Source organism: Microcebus murinus, chromosome 2 (assembly GCF_040939455.1).
Source record: "Microcebus murinus isolate Inina chromosome 2, M.murinus_Inina_mat1.0, whole genome shotgun sequence".
Taxonomy (NCBI): domain Eukaryota; kingdom Metazoa; phylum Chordata; class Mammalia; order Primates; family Cheirogaleidae; genus Microcebus; species Microcebus murinus.
The window spans coordinates 109,451,654-109,472,332 of record NC_134105.1 but is presented as its reverse complement, the minus strand read 5'-3'; the positions used below and the strand labels follow the sequence as shown (position 1 = coordinate 109,472,332).

Genomic DNA, 20,679 nt, shown 5'->3' with positions numbered 1-20,679 from the left:
TACAACAACAACAAAAATAAATAAATAGGACTTGAATAGATTAAAAAGTTTCTGCACAGCTAAGGAAATAAGCAGCAGAGAAAATAGAAAACCTACAGAGTGGGAGAAAATATTTACAAGCTATATATCTGATAAAGGACTAACAACCAGAATCTATAAAGAACTCAAGTAAATCAGCAAGAAAAAAACACAAACAACTCAATTAAAAAGTGGGCAAAAGACATGAACAGAAGCTTTTCAAAAGACGATGGACAAATGGCCAATAAACATATGAAAAAAAATGCTCAAAATCACTAACCAGGCCGGGCGCTGTGGCTCACGCCTGTAATCCTAGCTCTTGGGAGGCCGAGGCGGGCGGATTGCTCAAGGTCAGGAGTTCAAAACCAGCCTGAGCAAGAGCGAGACCCCGTCTCTACTATAAATAGAAAAGAAATTAATTGGCCAACTGATATATATATAAAAAAAATTAGCCGGGCATGGTGGCGCATGCCTGTAGTCCCAGCTACTCGGGAGGCTGAGGCAGAAGGATCACTCAAGCCCAGGAGTTTGAGGTTGCTGTGAGCTAGGCTGATGCCACGGCACTCACTCTAGCCTGGACAACAAAGTGAGACTCTGTCTCCAAAAAAAAAAAAAAAAAAAAAAAAAAAAAAAAAAAAAAAAATCACTAACCATCAAGTGAATGCAAATTAAAACCATGATGAGATATCACCTTACCTAAGTTAGAATGGCTTTTATTAAAAAGTCCAAAAACAATAGATGCTGGTGTGGATACAGAGAGAAAGGAATACTTATGCACTGTTGGTGGGACTTCAAATTAGTACAACTTCTATGGAAAATAGTATGGAGATTCCTCAAAGAACTAAAAGTAGACCTGCCAATAACCCTACTACTGGGTATTTACCCAAAGGAAAAGAAGTCATTTTATCAAAAAGACACCTGCACATGAATGTTTATTACAGCACAATTCACAATTGCAAAGATGTGGCATCAACTCAAATGCCCATCAATTCATGAGTGAATTAACCAAATGTTATACTATGTTATACTATGGGACACTACACACACATGAAAAAAGATGAATTAAGGCCTTTTGCAACAATTTGGATGGAACTGGAGACCATTATCCTAAGTGAAGTATCTAAAGAATGAAAAAACAAACACCACATGTACTCGCCATTAAATTGGAACTAACCGATGAGCACACGTGTGCACAGAGGGAAGTAAAACTCAGTGGAAATCAAGCAGGAGGTAGGGAGAGGAGGAGATGGGTGAAAACCTACCTAACAAGTACAATGAACACTATCTGAGTGATCACACACTTATAACCCTGACCCATAACAAAAGCAATACGTTTCCAAAAACATTTCTACCCCTGTAATATTTTGAAATAAAAAAAAAAAAACAGAAATAAACTAAGACAATATTTCTAGGGACTATTTGGCAACATTCTTTAAGATGTGTATTTATTCAACACAGCAAATTCACTTCCAGGAATGTAACCTACAGAAACAATGAAACCTCATGTGCAAAGATTTACCCATAATAATATAGATAACAAGTTGTTTGTAATGGGAGGGGAGGAAGGGAGAGAATAAATCAAAATCTGCATCAATAGGAACCAGTTAAATAAATAAATATGGTGCAGTGCATGTATAAAAAGCAATCTTATTTTTCCACTGAAAGTGATGTTGTGGGTAAATATTACTGAAATGGAAATTGTACACATATGTTACTCAGTTTAAAACAGATTACAAAATTCTATGTAACTGTATGTTTCTATTTATATGAAGTTCAGCATTAGACAAAACCAGTATATAGTGATGGAAATCAAAACAGTGGTTGCCCTGGAGGGTGGAAGGAAAGTGAGGCTGATTTGGAAAGAAGTAAAGGAACTTTCTGGAGCGACAGAAATGCTCTAATATGACATTCTTGGTGTATCTCTTGTAGGTCGTGGGGCAACAGGATGGGTATACTTCTGCCAAAATTCATCACAATGGCCACTTAACATCTATGAATTCTATTTTATATAAATTACACTTCAATTTAAATAAGATACAAAATCCTCAAGTGTAAACATAATCTCAATTTTATGATAACAATGTTTCTAAAAACACACCACACACACACACACACACACACAAAAGAGTAGAGTCATGCATCGCTTAACAATGAGAATACCTTTGGGGAAATGTGTCATTAGGCAATTTCATCACTGTGTCAACATCAGAAAGTGTACTTACACAAACCTACATGGTACAGCCTACTCACCTAGGCTATATGGTACAGCCTATTGCTACCAGGCTACAAACCTGTGCAGCATGTTACTGTACTGAATACTGTAGGCAATTGTAACATAATGGTAAGTATTTGTGTATCTAAACATATCTAAACATAGCAAAGGTATGGTAAAAATATGGTATTAATATTATAACCACCATCACATATGTGGTTGGTTGTTGAACTATAAACATCATTATGAAGCACATGACTGTATTCAGTTTCAAGAAGAGCGGCACTCACTCTACACTCCAAATCCCCATCTCTCTTCTCCCCCACATCCTATATATTTCCACCTTCCCAAGATTCTTATCGTTGATGAGAAACGGACCCCAGATAGTTCAGTCTACACTCAACTAATATGGCCTTGAAAAGATAAACAGCATGTTGTTTCTATAATATTTTATCTTAAAAGTAATACAAGATCTTTATAGAAAAATAAAGAAAATTAAAATCATCAATAATTCCATCACCCTGAAAAAAAATCAGTTTTAATGTGTCACTATTGGTTAATCTATTTTAACATTTCCGAATTCATATAAGCTTATGTAATTGTTCTCATAACCGGTAACATAAGCATTTCCCATGTTGCTACAGCCTCTTAACAGGAGTGATTTTACTAGTTTTATTGGCTGTGGGGATGTGTAATAGAAGAGTTGTGATGTCGAGAAGTGCTGAGGCACAGAAGGTGCAGTCAGTCATCCAGGACCATGTCGTCTATGGCTTCAGGACAGGGAGCTTCAGGACTCAGATTGCTCTGGAATAGTCCTTCTCCTTTGGAACTGCAGCATCCGCTTGTCCTCCCCAACAGGAATTTAGGCCAGGAGACACCAAATCCTCGCCACTCTGATTCTCTTCCCAAATCCCAGAGCAACACAGTGGAGACTAAACTCGGTTCTGGTAATCGGGCTCTGTTTCTTCCTCTAGAGCTTCCGGGTGCTTGAGAAGTGAATAGGTGATTGTATTCTCAGCCTAGAGAAAGCAGAAATGAGCAATGGGGATCCACAGGGCGTAGGAAAGAAGGCAACAGAAGAGGCATCAGGGGGGAAGGGAGGGTGGAGAAGGAAAAGCAGCTGGCTGGCATCACCCACCTCAACTTTGGCAGCCTCCTCAGCATCAGTGAGATTGGCTGTGGGCAAAAAGAAGACAGATCAGTCACGGCACTGCTTGGAAGAGGGCCTGCCAATGCTTACGCTGCAAAACCAAAACCCAAACCAGACCCAAAGCAGACTGCTACCTCATCTCCAGCCTGTCAGCCAAGCACGGGGTAAAGATGGTTTCATTTACACACCCTTGGGGGTCCCAGATACAGCCTTCCCCACTTGGCCACACGGGCAAAGGGAAGCAGTCATCTGTGCCTCAGTCTGTTCAGATGATTGCTCAGCGTTCCCAGAAGCAACCCAGGCATCTTTGGGGATCTGAGATATTAGGAAAGAGGTGGGGGGTGTTCAGTATCAAAACGAAGTGGTCTAGGTACTTTCTGGCCACAGACTTCAGGGAGAGAAAACTGAGGGCCGTTTCTGCATTGTCCAAATGCAGTGCTTGTTACTTGGAACTTTAATCTGGCCCTCCATGGCGTTGAAAAGAAAGAGAGAGTGAAAGTGAGTGAGAAAGAGGGAGAAGACAGAGAGAAATGAAGGAAGGAAGAAAGGAAGGAAGGAAACAGACAGAAAGAAAGAAATGGTAAATGTCCAAAACACCAAATTCCCTCATGTTTTTTTTTTGCCATAAACTCACTTTGCCACTGTGAAAAGAAGCCTCAGTGTCTGCAAATCAGCATTTCTCAGGAAGCTGGGGAGGAGTCTGAGACAATGCATCTAGTCTTTTCTCTCATCCCCTGGACACAAAGAACCTTTATTTCTTGTGATCCAAATTCTGCCACAAACCACATTCCAAATTTTCCTTCTCACATAACCCTCAGTGATCCCAGCAACCTAGCTATACCTTTCGGGAAACCATCAGCCCCAGCACCTGGCTGCACAAATGCCTCACGAAATACGTTCATGCCACTGTAGACAGAACCACATGTCCAGGTGGATAATCCAGTTGTGTTTGGGCTGTTTTCTATATCTAGCTGGTTCTGGCATGCCCCAGGCCCATATCCCACTGGGCCTGACCACCGGACACGCAGACCTTGCTCAAAGCGCAGCTGGATGAGTGATATTTTGCGCAAGCTCTCAAATCTGTTGGCTCTGCTCTGAGTCACGCTCCAGCCATCTGAGGTGGAGGCACCTAAGGCTCTTTTTCCTGCTGGTTTCTACTGTCATGGAAGCCCCCAGAGAAAGCTCCAGTTTCCTTTGTGCTCTGACTTTAACTACAGTCAGGAAGGTGCCTGGAATCCTCTTCCTTTGCACACTCCCACCTGAGCCAGGGGTTGGATGGTCACTGGCGCTCAGGACGTCAGACCTAGAAGGGCTTAGAGGTCATCCTGGCCACCCACTCGCTTCCTCAGAGAGGTGACTCAAGATTCCATGGTAGGACGGTGGCAGAAACAGGCCGAAATCAATAAACCTACACAAGTCGGTGGGCATCAGAACCCAGCTTTGCCCACAAAGTAAAGCCCACTAGTGCCCCTAGTCCCCCAGAACTTTCTCAAGCCCAAATCTCCTCTTCATGCTCCACGGAGAGCTGAGCCCGGGAACCCCTACCCCATCACTCCACAGGCACAGATTCCTCAGCAATCTGGCCTTTCTTCCCTAGGCCTCCCTCTTTCCTCTTAGACTCCTACCTCCTGAACCCTATCTGCCTTGGCCATACGACTCCTAACCCTGCCCAGATATCTCTGGTTTCCTGCTCTGGAAACATCCCCAGATTCCTGGCCCCAGAAATTCAGACACAGCCCTTCCCTCTCTGTCTGGGACATGTGTTCCTCTTCCCATCTCCAGCGAGGTCCTCTTCAGGCCCAGGAGTTAGACTCAGAACTGACCAAGAGATTTGAGCCCCTGCCCTCCCCCCACCACCCCTCCCTCTCTGGCTCCCAGCTGAACTCACACAAGCCACTTCTTGCTGGCTCCAGGCCATCTGGCAGCTCTGTGGGGAGCATCACTGAATCCCCATATGGAACGCTGTACTCACCTGGTTCCTCTGGGAGGGTCTCTCCCATTTCCCTGTGCTCAGGGTTTCCTGGGAGAGCTGGGAGGGGCACACAGGAGGTTAGTAGCGTTATGGGGGGGGGGCCTGAGTCCTCAAGATCAAGGACAAGGGGCAGGATTGAGTTAGGAACAACACAGACCCTCACTCTCAAAGACGCCTCCTCTCCTCCCCACTCCCCTGTTCCCCTGCCAGGGATTTCCTGGCCTGAATTATGGTCCAGAAGGACATAATTCAGCTCATTGGTGGGGACGCCTAGGAGTGTCCGAACACCCACTCCATTGCGTCTTTTTTAGGCTTGCTCTGCCTTTTAAGATCACACCTCTTTCAGTATCTACCTCTGAGTCTCTCTACTCACTTATCATCAGTAACTGAGGTCTTGCCTATGAACCCATTGCAAAGTGCTCTGAGAGGTATTAGTAATTTTATGTTCTCTTCCTCAGTGGCTTACTCCTTCCTCGACCCTCATGCAAGCCACAGCAGTCCTCATGCCTTGAACCCATGCCTGGAGTGTCCTCTGGGCCTGCCTAATGGCTGCCCTCACTCACCACCTCCTCCATGATGGCCACAGCTGCTACTTATGTGCCATCACTGTCTACTAGGCCCTGGGCTAAGAGCTTCAGCCTCTTTCATCCCCATAACAACCCTGTGAGGTGGGTCCTATTAGTGTTCCCATTTCCAGGTGAGGAAACTGAGGCACAGAGAAGTGGAGTAACTTGGCCAATGCCAGGTAGATGGAGGTGAGCTGTGGAGCTGAGACTTGAACCCAGGCAGTTTGGCCCCACCACATGTGCTTCCATCACTACACTACACTGCCCCCCATGGAACCTTCTCAAACCACCCCTGCCCATGCTGGGCTATATTGACTCCTCTGTGCCCCTGTCATAGCCTTTTCACTTCTCTATTACTGCCCTTATCCCACCTTATTGTAATGATCTGCATGTACTTCTGTCTTCCCCACACTCCTGAGGACTCCCTGAGGTCAGGGACTGGATTTCTTTACCTTGAAATCACCACAGCGTCTAGCACTGACACATGAGCAAGTTTGTTCAAGTCTTGTTGAATGAATGAATTAATAAATGAATGAACGAATGAAATATGGGTCTATATCTAAATGATAAGCAATTCTTTAGCCCAAAAATAGGCTTTTTGGAAACATCTGGCATGGGTGCTTGCCCTAGGAGAAACCAATAACAAGAGGGGTACAGGGAAGCCACAAACCTGAAGTCATCTTTCTCCTGCGGTAGGTCAAGACTGCTACGACAGCAACAATGGCCGCTACAGCAATCCCAATGACCACAGCCACAATTACTCCCATCGGCGAAGACTTGCTCACTTCGGGCCCTGGGGAAGACAGACCTCAGGACAGGCAGTACTCTCCCTGTGCCACCTCCACCCTCCCCACCTTCCCCCAGGGCTTGTCGCCTGAGCTGTTCTGTGTCTGGGTCACTTGCGGGTGAAATACTCACTTCACCCTCCAACCTCACCTGCACATCGTTTCTGTGGCTGGACTTGTGCCTCCCCCATACCCAGGTTTCTCCGCCACACTAATAAAGGCACACTGGGGAGTGTGTGCCAGCAGAGGGACGGTTCCCCTTAGCCCTCAGGGTCAGCGGGGAGGCTGGGCCTGAAGCCTCCCATCCCTGGAGGCATCGCTGCTCTACCAAGCACAGCCTGAACAGTGCAGGACATGCCAGGCCTTCCAGAGTGAATGTCCATAACACAGGACATGACAGGAAACGAGGCAAACCTCAGCTCTTAGGAATGCCCAGGAGCTTAGGGAACCTCTGTGCCAACGGGAGACCTCAGCCTCACTGCTGTCCTTAGTATGGGGCCTGCATTGCAAAGTGTGACAACAGACTTATCACCTGTCACCTGGAAGCTGAGGGCTCCAAGCTCTGAGCCCTACTCCTGTCCACTGGCCCATACTGAGCAAAGCCTCTGCCCCTCTCCTCTTTGCCTCAGTGCCCCATTTTGCTGCTGTGGCTTCTCTCAGATCTTCATGTAGGCCCATGCGACTCAGCCCTTGTTCACCCCTATTCTTCCCTCTCTATGTCTCAGCAGAGTCCCATACCTTGGACAGTGATGGTCACAGGCTGGGATGAATGCTGCATCTGTCCTATATATCCTGTGCAGTGGTAATCACCGCTGTGGCTGTGGTTTGCTTGTGGGATGGAGAAGCTGGCATTGGAATGGGAAAACTTCTTGGATGTTCCATTCTGGAAGAATGTGATCTTGCCCAGAGGCTTGTTCTTCCAGGAGTGGCACCTCAGCATGATGGTTTCCCCGCCCTGGAACACCAGGTGAGGGGTCTGGAGCACCAGCCACTCTGAAAGACACAAGAAGACCACAAGACCCGGGAGGTCTTGGCTCAACTCTGAGACCCAGACCGTCCCTACTAGTGGGTCATGGTGTGTGGAGGGAACAACATAAGTTGAAATCAGACAGTCCTGGACCCTAATTCTGGCTTCAGCCTTTGCCAGCTCTGTAATTGTGGGCAAGTTATCAAACTGTTCTGAATCTTCGGTTTGCTCATCTGTGAAAATGGGCATGATAATGCATGTATTTAGGATGGTTCCTGGCACACAGCAGGTGTTCAGGATATGCACATCTTCTCTTTCCTTTTCTGGAAGAAGGTAGCTGCAGCCCTGTCCTGCCTTGCAGCCCTCTGCGGGAATGTTACTTAATGAATGCTACCTGAGACATTTACTTGAGAAATATTAGTAAATGTGGACCTTCACTTCAGCAGGGTCTTTGTCTGAAGGCAGCAATGTCACGCCTGAATCGTTAGTTTGCTGTGTACTTTTTTTTTTTAATTTTTAAGAAATGATTTATTGAGATAAAATTCCCATAACATAAAATTACCCATTTTAAAGTGAGCAATTCAGTTGCATTTAGTACATCACAATACCGTGCAACCACCGCTTCTATCTAGTTGCAGAACATGTCCTCCATGCCAGTGGAAAATCCCTGTGCCTATTAAGAAGTTTCTCCCCAAAGGGGAGGTGAACTCTGAAAGGGTCAACAGCAACTGATCCAGGGACAACGGGGGCTGGGGATGGCACCCAAATACACAGAGGTATGCACGCCCCTCCATCATTCTCACTCACAGATGCGATTTAGCACAGATTCTTTACACTCTGAGTATAAAGAATCACGACCTTGTGTTGTCCTATGGCATAACGGAGTGCTAACAAGCACATGCTTTGAGGTCATGCTCCCTGGGTGCAAACCGGAAGTCTGCTATTGACTGGCTGCATGAGCCTCATCCTGAAGGGGATGAAGGTAATAACATGTATCTCAGAGGAGGGGTCACGATGACTTACAGTAATAACGTGTATAAGCATTTATCTCAATGAATAGAAAAAAAATATTCGAGGCCAATAAAAGGAGGGCTGCTTGCCCGTGAGGAGTTTAGGGGACCCTTTCTGTGCACTGCTGAAAGCAGCAGTGAATTGCTCTGTACTTTATAGAGGAACATTTGGGAATCAGGAAAGGGAAGTGGACTAATTGAAGAGCAACGACAATATTCATCGTAATCCCATTGTAACTGATTTTATGGAGAGCCTACTTTTGCCAGGAGCTCTGTAAAAACATCCACCTTTTATCTCTAGATTTTTCCCTCATTAAAAAAAAAAAAAAAAAAAGAAAAAAACATCCACCTTTTCAGCGAAGGTGGATTAAGCTCCGAAATACAAAGATGGGTAAGACACAGCTTTCTCCCCAAGCTTGCCCACAGTGTGGTGGAAGGGAAAGAAAAGAGCAGACAGCAGCACGAGACGTGGAGAAGGGGCAGGGAGGGGAGCAGGGAGATGCCAATTCTCACCAGAACCCTATGCAGGAGGCATTATATCCCCATTGAGCAGATGGGGAGACTGAGACTCAAGGGTTAAAGGAGTTGATCATGTTTCTATGACTGGCAATTTCCAGCACTAAGATTCAGTTGTGGTCTGTTGTGCTTTTCAACTCTGCCATAAAAAAATAGAAGGGGGGTTTATGGAGTAGAGATTTCCTTCTGCTTTTCTCATGTTCAACTGCCCGTTTGAGGCCTTGTAACGTTTTTGCTCAATTGGGACTGAGGGAACAATAACCATTTAATATAATATAGGCAGCGGAATTTCTTAGGAATTTCTACCCCCACCACACATGCTCAGCGAAGGGGGTGGGTGGAACAGGAAATGAGTGGGCAACTCACAGCAATGCTACTCAGTAAACAGGCCACCCCCTTTCCTGCAAATCTCTGCAGTGTAAGCAGATTTCACCTCTCTTAGTCCTCCCAGACCCTCCCCAGGGCCTTCCTCCACTGACCAGAAAACACATCCAGACGCACAGGGTCGCTGAGGCTGGTCTGGTCCGTCTGGCACCTGTACTCCCCGCTGTCATTGGTGTCGGCCTTAAACCTGTAGCTGGGCTGGACCTGGGTGGGAATGGAGTTCCCATTGTGGAACCATTGGGTGGAGTCGTTCCCGGGGGTGTGGGCCCCCCAGCACGTCAGAGTCACGTCGTCCTCCCTGAGCACGGTGATCCACGGGGGCTCAAGTCTCACCACAGCCTTTGGGAGAGCTGCTGAGGGGCAGAGAAAGGAGGCAGCATTAAGGAAAGGAAACCCAAGAGCTTGAGCAGGCCCTGAATCTCAGACAAAGAAGCACTTGTCCTACTGGAGGCACAAAGAGTGGAGTCTAGAATGGTTCTGCAGCTGAGGGCAGTTCCTCTCGCTCACATCCCGCCACAGCAGCCCCGGGAACCCAGCTACTCTCAGCTCAGCTGATCCTGGGAAGGAGAGGGCAGGGGAAACAGCCCAGAAGTGTATAGACTTCAGCGTGCACTATCCTAACTGGTGTCTCTCTCTCTGTCACACACACACACACACACACACACACACACTCACACACCCACATACACACACACACTCACACACTCACATACACACTCACAGACACACACTCACATACACACAGACACACACTCATGCACACACACAGACACACTCACAGACACACATACACTCACAGACACACATATTCACACACTCACATACACACACACACATACACACTCACAGACACACACACATACACACAGACACACACACTCATGCACACACTCACATATACACTCACAGGCACACACATTCACACACACATTCATAGACACACACATTCACACACTCACACACACACTCATAGACACACACATTCACACACTCACACACACTCACAGACTCACATACACACTCATAAACTCACATATGCATTCACACACACTCACACACATACATACTCTTGTGGGATTCACTTTGCTTCCCTATAAACCGAGGCATTTGGACATGAGTAGAGGAACTTTCTCCAGAGCTGGCTGGACTTTTGTCCAGGCATTTCTGGTGGAGATGTCAGGTACAGCTCCAGGCATCAGGTTTCTGTTCTGACCTAATGTCATTCTTTATCCCTTACAAAGGAGGTCAAGATGGCCTGTCCAGCAGGCCACTTGAAGCTATACACCCAAGCACAGAGGAGCCTCTGTGGCCTCAGAAGGGTAAAGGGAGAGGAAGACAAGCTGGAGGGCCAGTCCTGGGGTGGGGACGTTGAGTGACGCAGATACAGAAGTGCCCAGCTAAAGCTGCCTCCACCAAGCTGCAGCCAGAGGTGTGGAGAGACTTCTGTCTCTGTCAGAGAGCAGGCCTGAAGCCTTGAGATGTGTACAAAATAGAGGATTTATCAACACCTGGGGATAGCCTAAACAGATCATGTCATTTTGCATGTGCCTGAATTTTATTTGGAGAGAGGAAGCTCCTAATTTTATTTGGAGAGTTGAAGGTGGTTGAAAGAGAGGACAGAGTCCTCATTTCCTGTGGCAAAGCCTGTGACCTCTCACCATAGCAGAACCGGAGGAGTTGAAGGCCCTGTGTACCTGGCTGCCTGCCACCTGCTCCAAGGGAGGAGGGGAAGGAACAAGGGAAGAGGGAGAGGAGGCAGGGCATCCTCTGGGAGCAATTCCTCTTTCCTGGCCCTGGCCTGGTTCTGGGCTTGGTTCCTGGAGCATTCAGAGCAGCTCTAAACAGGGCACTGGGAGAAGAAAAAAAGGGCAGCTGGGGGGAGGAGAGGAAGTGGGCGAAGTACTTACCAGGTGTTCCAGCAACAGGAGCTGTAAGACAGAAAGCAAAGATGAGCTCAGAGCTAAACCCCTGTTCTGAAACACGCCAGCCCCGGCCCTCATCACCCCTCCCCTACAGCAAACCCTCGCCCCACGTCCCCTGGCACTGCCCAGATAAGGTACACTTTCAAAAAGGCTCCTTCCCCAATAACAGAAGAAAATGAAATAAAATTATATAATACCCTCTTCCCTCTGTTTTGTGACACTTTGCTTTGGCTTACTAATTTTGACTGATTAAAATAAAAATGCCTCTGGAAAGAATTCCCTGTTGGCTTTACATATGCTTTATGCTTCAGTATAAATGATTTTTTTCCAGAGTCTATCCTGAGAGCAAGATTTGTTCTTTTGGCGGGGAGGGGTAGAGATTATACAGGTAATCCATGATCACTGTGGAAAAATAGAAAATACACCAGAGCTCCTAGCACTCTGGGAAGCCGAGGCAGGCGGATTGCTCGAGGTCAGGAGTTCGAAACCAGCCTGAGCAAGAGCAAGACCCCGTCTCTACTATAAATAGAAAGAAATTAATTGGCCAACTAATATATATATAAAAAATTAGCCGAGCATGGTGGCACATGCCTGTAGTCTCAGCTATTTGGGAGGCTGAGGCAGTAGGATTGCTTGAGCCCAGGAGTTTGAGGTTGCTGTGAGCTAGGCTGACGCCACGGCACTCACTCTAGCCTGGGCAACAACGCGAGACTCTGTCTCAAAAAAAAAAAAAAAAGAAAGAAAGAAAAAGAAAAAGAAAATACACCGGAGCAATATTATAAAAACTGTTCTTTTGACCTATTCTAAGCAATACAACTAGAATTAATCTGTTTCTATATTGTCATTTTTAATGACTGCACTATATCCTACCATTTGGCTCTCCCATGATTTAACATTCCTAGAGCTTGGCATTTAGGTCTGCCAGTGTTTTGCTGTTAGAAATATCTGATAGGAGAAGGAGTAGATGGCAAAAGGACACTAAATCTGTGGAAAAGAATATATATAAGTCCCTGCCTTCATTGAGGCTAACAACCTAATGGGGGAGATTAGCACATGCGCAACCTAATGTAGAAAAGACATGCTTAATGCCATTAGAGGAGTACAGAAAAAGTGCTATGGAGGTTCAGAGCAGGAAAAGATCCCAGGGCTCCGTGTTTGCCAGGCTTTGGGGTTGGTAAGGAGAGGAAACCCACGGAGAAGATGGTATTCCTCAGGGACCTCCAGGGATCGATGGGGTTTTGGCAGACAGAGAAGGAAGAGGTATTCCCAGGGAAGGAGTGCCGGGTACCGATCAACATTCCCAGCAAGTTGCGGCCCAACTTCTGCTTGATTTCTGGTCTCTGCTCAAGCACCTCCAGTAATAAGGGACAAAACTGAAAAGGAAGTTAGAAGCCATACTCTGGAGGGCTCCTAATGCCAGAGGACGTGACAGTGGGTAGGAACACATACTGAGCTGAAGTGGTGACCCCACTGCTGAGTGACTTTGCACAAATTACTTTTCTCTGCGTCAGTTTCTTTGCTTGTCAGTGGAGATAATTACAGCAGTCCCTACCTCATAGGGTTGTTGTCAACATTAAATGAGATAATCCATATAAGGGATTTAGCGTGCTACCTGACACATGGTAAGTTTTAAATAAATATAAGCTAACTTTTAAGTAGTTTACTCTTTGGTTTAGTAAACAGTGGGAAGTCACTTAGAATTTTCAAACTGGAGCTGAAAGTGCTGTGCCAGCTACATTGGAACAGGGAGAATACCAAAGAGATCAATGAAGAAAGGGACTATTGCAGTGATCCAGGACATGTGGATGACCTAGCGAACATCTGGCCTCTTCGTCCCTTGACCTACTCATCTCCAGTGGACTTTCTTTCTTTGGAGATGAACTCTCTTTCTTAGACACACATGCCCATGTTGTACCCAAGAAGTCATCATCACTGGAAACTATACCAACACCAAAATCACAAAATGAAACATCCCATGCTTCAATCACGACCTCCTCTTCTTCCATTTCATCTGCTCAAGTACAGCTCCCAAAATCATCTTTGACCTCATCAAGAATCCCAAGGCATCCATCTCACCACTGTCTGTCCTTCAGCCCATCTTTGCCTTCTCCTTCCCCATCTATTAACAGCTTGGATTTAATAATGCATCATTAGCCATCACCTCTTTGCAAATCCCCTTAACTCCCTTGCCGTTCTCTGTCTCCACCAAACGCACCTGTATTCCCCATGCCTTTACTGAAATTACCACACAAGCAGGCAGATTGTGGACCCAGTAAAGTTATGATCACCACATTCAAAAGGACACTGAATTGCTGTTCTGACATTTTTCTCTAATACATTTGCTGTGCTACTCTTAGTAGTGATGGCCATCTTGTCCTCACTCTCCAAACTTTCCCACGCCCCCCCTCTGCCTCCAGTCTCCTCTCTCTTCCAGCTGATGCCTTTCCTCATACTTCATGGAGAAAACCAAAGCAGTTAGACAGGAGATCTCACATCTTCCCCCAGTGAAATCTCTGAATCTATCTGCATCTCTCCCTGTCTTCTCCTTCCTAGCTTTTCACTGAGGAAAATATCTCTCCTCCTGTCTCTGGTCAGTCTCTATGCATGTGCCCTGTATCCCGTTCCCTTTAATCCTCTCAATGATTTCCACCTCTGTTATATCCTTTCTCTTCTGTGTCCCCAATTTTTCCTTCTCAGCTGCACCTTCCCATCAATGTAAATATATTCCAGGGTCTTCCACTTAAAAAAAGCTGTCCCTTGACTCCACATATAATTCCAGCTACTCTGCTCTGCATATAATTCCATTTCTCTGCTCCCTTTTGTACTAAATATCTCCATTTTTTTTCTACGTAGGCTGCCCTCATTTCTTCTCCTCCCATAGACTATCTCATTTTCTGCAATTTGGACTCTGCCATCAGCAACTTTTCTTGTCAAAATCACCAATGACTTCACATCTTTTTTTTTTTGAGACAGAGTCTCATTCTGTTGCCCAGGTGAGTGCCATGGCATTAGCCTAGCTCACAGCAACCTCAAACTCCTGGGCTCAAGCAATCCTTCTGCCTCAGCCTCCCGAGTAGCTGGGACTACAGGCATGCATCACCATGCCCGGCTAATTTTTTCTATATATTTTTAGTTGGCCAATTAATTTGTTTCTATTTTTAGTAGAGATGGGGTCTTGCTCTTGCTCAGACTGGTTTTGAACTCCTGACCTTGAGCGATCCTCCTGCCTCGGCCTCCTAGAGTGCTAGGATTACAGGTGTGAGCCACTGTGCCGGGCCTCCCACAGCTATTCTTATCACAGTAACCTGCTTGCTTCTTCACAGCCTTTTCAAATTTGTATTTATGCCTTTTTGTTTGTTGTTCATATCCTGCAGTAGTAGTATGTAAGCTCAACGGTAGCAGTAGCCATCTTAATATTATGTGCTCATGCTCTGAAAATCATTAATTGGGTGAATCTAGGTGGGAGATAAGAAATCCCAAAATTGTACTGACAATAGGAAGTGAAGAAGAGGATACAGATTAGAGAGAAACTTAAGAGGCAGAACAGACAGAATTTAGCTCTTCATGGAATGTGGGGGCGACATAAGTGAATGACTAGGAAAGTCTAGCTGTGCTCATGCAACACAAATGTTAGGAGAAGAAAATTTGTAAAGGCAAGATGATAAGTTGGATTTGGGGTATCTTTTGGTGTTTGAGCTGGCAAATCAATTTGGAGGTGTCCAACAAGCAGGTCAAAATATGAAATTATGCTTGACAGAAGCAAGCAAGAGAAATAGGTTTAGGAGTTATTAACATAGAAGTAATAGCTGAAGGCCTGAGTGTGTAGGACTGGTTAAGGGGGAAAGTGCAGCAGGACAGTGGGTAAAAAAGAAGAGAAGGAAAGGAAAGAAGAAGAGAAAAAACAAGAAAGAATTGAGGAAGGGAGAGAAAAGTCACCAATCATTTATTTATTCCACATGCAACAAAGAGTAGTGAAAACTAAATATGTTCCCACGCAATGTACTCATTGTGAGGGAGACAAAGGCCTTGTACTGAATTCAGATCAGGAAAGTTGTCTGTCGTGCTCACCTGCTAAGTCTCCAAGTCTTCAAATGGTGCCTACACATAGAATGTATGTAAAGTTTAAAGGCAGTTTGAAGAACAAGGCAGTCTGGAGAACCAGCAGGAGCAAAGGTGTTGTAAACAGAAAGTGCATTGTGCACATTGCCTGGCTGTAAGGAAGATCCATTTAGGCTGCGACAGGGAGCACAGTCAGCAGGGTGGAATTGGAGCTTTTGCAGTAGGCAGTGGAGCAGCGTGGAAGGCATTTATGAAGTGCAGTGACCCAGCCAGAGCTGTCCTAGAGATACTGTGGCCTCAGCGTACAGCAAGGATGCAGGAAAGGGGAGATAGGAACAATCAAGACCTGATCAGAGAGTGCTATAAAAAATTGAGTTATCAAGCAATGAAGACCTAAACATGGAGGCCCCAATAAGGATGGAAAAGATGGAGCAGATCCTTGGTGACTTAGCAAAAGGCAGATGGAAAAATACCAAAGTTCTCTCCAAAGAGTCTTGCCCAGGTGACTGGCACCCTGCAGCACTGTTAGCAGAGATTGGAGGTCCAGTTGTGCAATTGATTAGTGTGTGGTGCTTATATCAGCAGAGATGGCAGAGCACATTGCCTCTCTAGGCCTAAACTTCCCCAAGGGAAAAATTAGGTAGTTCAATACTCACTTTATGTTCTATTCTACTTTAATCCACTTCATCCCATTCATGGAGAAGTACTCTCTCTTCCTTACTTCTGCCTTCTGTAGCCAGGTATCCCTTAGCGCTGAGGGCCAAGGGCTCCCAGAGCTGACCAGATTTCACTATCCAAAATAGCACGTGACTTGGGGGAGTGGCTGCATGCTGTCCTCTGGGAGGTGGGGGGGAAGCCCCAGGAATTGAGCTTGCAGAGGTGGTCCTGGCAGTAGGTCTCCCCTGCATGGCCTCCCTAGATTCTTCCAACCACCCAGCATCATCTCCCTGTCCTCTGGCCCACAGCTGAGAACATGGTCAGAAAATAGCCCTTCATCTTGGCCTTGATCAGAGCCAGGATCTACCTCCATGGTCTGTGCAGTGAAAGGAGGCATGCGTGATTTCTCTGGTCCTACAACTGACAATTCCGGAGTTATCCTGGTTTGTGTATGCTCAGAGCTCCCACTTCCAAGATAACCCAGACCTTCCTGTGCTTCTGCCTAGGGCAACCTCCTTACACATAAAGAGAATAGGTTACTGCTGCATGAAGTGGTTTCAGAAGCACAGAGAATGGCCACTGCTACCTCCCCACCAAAATAGATCTTATAGCTTTCTGCCTACCCCTTGTCTAAGGCAGCACTCACTCTCCTGCCTAAGATTTGGTCCTATGTACAACACAAATTTCAAAGAAGGAAAACACTCTGGCCACTCATTTGCCATTCAAATGCAGGTTGCTAGACATCCCTCAGGGCAGGTTTTGATGTGGTGGGTGGCAAAGCATCAAGCACTTGGGTGCCCAGTGACACTGGGCAAAAGACACTTAAGAAACCCCAAACTCTGCCAATTTTATGACTTTCCAAGGCCAGCAGAATTGTTAAGAGTTTGATCTTCACCGATCTGCCTTCACCCTCCTGATTTCCCTGACGGGCTTCCCATGCTACCCCTCATCCTTGCCCAAGGCCAGCCCCAACCAAGGTGTTCCTGCTGCTCTCTCCTCCTGGGGGCCTCGACTCACCCAGGAATAGCACAGCGGTCCACAGAAGCATGGGGCCCACAGGCTGGGAGGGCTCCCAGTCAGCCCAGCCACTCCCAGTGGCAAGGAGGGGTAGGAATGCGGGGATGCCCATCAGCCCCGGCAGAGAGCTGGCTCCTCAGCGCAGCAGGCACAGGCTTCTCTTGAGGTTCGGCAGACTCTACCCCAGAGGACTGACAAATTCTGGAGTCCAAAAGAGGAAGTGAAAAAGAAATGTTCTGTTTTATCTAGGCTCCTCCCCCTTCCACCCTCTTTCCTCTCAACTGTTCCCTCCTAAAAGATTCAGGGCTTCCAGAAATAAATCTGGCTCAGCCCATGTTCAAATATATGGAAATTTTAGAAACTGAGAAACAACTCCCCTCTTATTCTTCTGGGGCCACAGCTGGCCTGGGCCCCTAGGAAAGAGGGAAATGGTCACTCAGACTCAGCTCAAAACCTCCTTTCTCAGTCTCTCTCCTCCTTAGAACGGGTGATGGAGCACAGCACACAGGCAGTTAGTCTTCCAGTACTTCTACGTCCATTTGGAGACCAAGGCACTGGGATCTGGACTCCCGAAATTGAACATAGGAGCCCGAGGCCACACATCACCATTTTATTTTCTCTACTATCTTAATCCCTTGACTAACTTGGATTGTGGAACAAAGACAAGGAGGTATGTCAGGGTGGCAATAGGATGACCACACTCATCCTCCTTACTTCCCTCTCTCATTCATTCCTTTACTTTTTTATTCATTCGCTTAATGAAAATCTCCGTCCATATCTATTGAGCATGAATATGTGCCCTGGTTCTTTATCTTGGTCATTTTTGCCCCCTTGTTCCTGTCACCATTCTCAAGGCTATGGCATGGAGAAAGAACATGAGCTTCGGAGCTATCTTAAATCTAGGTTTGAATGCCAGGTAGCTTCTCAGAGCTTCAGTGTTCAAATTTACAAAAATAAAGATTATCATGCCTGCTATTCAAGCAGAGTTTCTCAACCTCAGCACTATTGACATTTGGGGCCAAATGATTCTTGTGAGGACCTGCCCCGTGCACTGTAGGGTGTTTAGCAGCCCCCCTGGCCTCAGCCCGTTCGATGCCAGTGGTACCCCCCAGCTGTGAAAACAAAAATGTTTCCAGACATTGGCAAATATTTCCTGGGGATAAGATTGCCCCTGGTTTAGAACCACTGTTCTCAAGGTTTTGGGAAAATAAAAGAGAATATGAGGGTGAGCAAAGTGCTTGTTACAGCATGAGTGCCCAGTCAGTGCTAATTTCCTTTTCTTACTTTCTGTCGTCATCCGCATTGCCATTTGTTCACCCTCTCAGGAAGCCAGCAGTAATACTCAAGGAAATGATACTGTAAAACCTTGTTCTCCGAGATCTCTATGGTCTTCTGAAACCTTCAGCAGCCCCACCCACTCCGCCACATGCTTTGACTACTGGCCCCATCCTACCCTTCAGTCTACCCCCAGTCCTTATCTGAATGTTAAGTGAAAAAAAATTTTACTAGATGAGACATGAATGAGCCGACATCAATACTTTCTACCATTAGAAAGAAAAGCGTAGAACAATATATAGGTAACACACTTAGAAACCAAGATTAATACGAAAGCATATGAATGTTTACTGCAGAGCAGGCACTTGACTTATACTGCCTCTAATTTTTACAACAACCCCAGATTATAAATATTATCATACCCATTTTCACATGAAGAAACTTAGCTTTAGAGACTTTAATATAATTTGTCCAAGGCTACATGGTTAGTAAGTGGTGAAGTCAGAGTATGAAACCAGGTCTGCCAGATGCTAAAGACCTCATGTTTTCTATAACCCTAGAGGAGCTTCCTGGTGTGCAGAGACTACTTACGTGCCATGTGAACAAAACTGCTGAGTGCCCTCAGGCCCAGGAATGGTTGCCCCTGGCTGTGAGCGGCCTCATTTGTTTACATCATCACATCTGTGGTTTTCTCTGTGTGCCATGATACAAAAGTGTTCAGGAAGCTCTGCACACTGCACATGCTATTTCCCTCAATTGTCTCAGGCTCCAGATACCACTCCTAGCCATGTCACTGAGGTAAAAGTACCAGACAACATTTTTTGGACAACTTACGAAAAGAGATAATCACAGAGTCAGGTAGGGCATTTCCAAGGACACCAAAACAGAAATGAGTCTCTCTCCCATCACTGTTGTGAAAGCACCAAATACAAGGAGATGTTTCTAGAAGAAAATGATTACAATTATAGGGGTGCACTACTTATTAAATCTGAAATATGCCAATCAAGAAGGTGAATTCTGGCCGGGCGCTGTGGCTCACGCCTGTAATCCTAGCTCTTGGGAGGCCGAGGCGGGCGGATTGCTCAAGGTCAGGAGTTCAAAACCAGCCTGAGCAAGAGCGAGACCCCGTCTCTACTATAAATAGAAAGAAATTAATTGGCCAACTGATATATATATAAAAAATTAGCCGGGCATGGTGGCGCATGCCTGTAGTCCCAGCTACCTGGGAGGCTGAGGCAGAAGGATCACTCGAGCCCAGGAGTTTGAGGTTGCTGTGAGCTAGGCTGACGCCACGGCACTCACTCTAGCCTGGGCAACAAAGCGAGACTCTGTCTCAAAAAAAAAAAAAAAAGGTGAATTCTTTGAAAGGGTTAGCTTGATATAAAATGTGTATTCTGGCAATGGGAAAAGTACAGTATGAATAACTCAAAACTCATGAAAGCCCAGTGACTAAGAAGCTTTGGAGAGAGACACGGATCAAAAGCCATGTCCCAAGGCCGGGCCTGGTGGCTCACGCCTGTAATCCTAGCACTCTGGGAGGCCGAGGCAGGCGGATCACCCAAGGTCAGGTGTTCGAAACCAGCCTGGGCAAGAGCGAGACCCCGTCTCTACTAAAAAATAGAAACAAATTAATTGGGCAACTAAAAATATATAGAAAAAATTAGCCAGACATGGTGGCGCATGCCTGTAGTCCCAGCTACTTGGGAGGCTGAGGCAGAAGGATCGCTTGAGCCCAGGAGTTTGAGGTTGCTGTGAGCTAGGCTGATGCCACAGCACTCTAGCCCGGGCAACAGAGTAAGACTCTGTCTCAAAAAAAAAAAAAAAAAAAAAAAGCCGCCTCCCCTACAGGCTGTTCAGTCTTGGATATATTAATCATCCTTTCTAAGTGCTGTTGCCTCATCTGTAAAATGGAGATTTCATGAGTACTCACCCTATAATATTGTTGTGAAGACTAAATGAGAAAATCCATAAATAATGCTTAACACAGAACCTGGCATTTAAATTTAGTCTTTATCTTTGTCATTATTAAAAAACCTAGAAGAGTCTATTCACTGCCTCCATAAGGACTGGTGTTTATAGACCATTTTGGGAAGGGCAGATAAATGCTATAAAGTTAAATTGTTCCCACTCTACTTACTCTCAGATTCCAGCCGCTAGATTCAGAATGCA

The 20,679-nt window shown here is 46.0% G+C and overlaps 1 protein-coding gene across 5 annotated transcripts; it reads right to left on the bottom strand.

Moving 5' to 3' along the window:
- Positions 1–2,741: 2,741 nt before the first annotated feature.
- Positions 2,742–19,442, bottom strand: FCGR2B (Fc gamma receptor IIb). 5 transcript variants are annotated; one of them, XM_012768594.3, is made up of 9 exons: positions 19,345–19,442; positions 17,236–17,436; positions 11,488–11,508; positions 9,676–9,933; positions 7,442–7,696; positions 6,589–6,711; positions 5,269–5,409; positions 3,369–3,406; positions 2,742–3,249 (listed from the first exon to the last, which is right to left on the bottom strand). In XM_012768594.3, the coding sequence occupies exons 2-9, from the start codon at positions 17,345–17,347 to the stop codon at positions 3,163–3,165; spliced, it is 1,035 nt and encodes a 344-aa protein (XP_012624048.2). In that variant the 5' UTR covers positions 17,348–17,436; positions 19,345–19,442; the 3' UTR covers positions 2,742–3,162. The 5 variants fall into 5 exon arrangements, with proteins under 5 accessions (XP_012624048.2, XP_020141015.2, XP_012624049.2 ...); XM_020285426.2 differs by having other exon boundaries at positions 9,676–9,930; positions 19,345–19,439; XM_012768595.3 differs by lacking the exon at positions 5,269–5,409 and having other exon boundaries at positions 19,345–19,430.
- Between the last annotated feature and the right edge of the window lie 1,237 nt (positions 19,443–20,679).

Coding starts and splice junctions, on each gene's coding strand:
- FCGR2B (XM_012768594.3), bottom strand. CDS start 17,347: ATGGGCATCCCCGCATTCCTACCCCTCCTTGCCACTGGGAGTGGCTGG. Junction 9,934..11,487: donor TCCTGTTGCTGGAACACCTG/GTAAGTACTTCG, acceptor TCTGCCCCTCAG/CAGCTCTCCCAAAGGCTGTG. Junction 5,410..6,588: donor CAGGAGAAAGATGACTTCAG/GTTTGTGGCTTC, acceptor TGCCCCTCCCAG/CTCTCCCAGGAAACCCTGAG.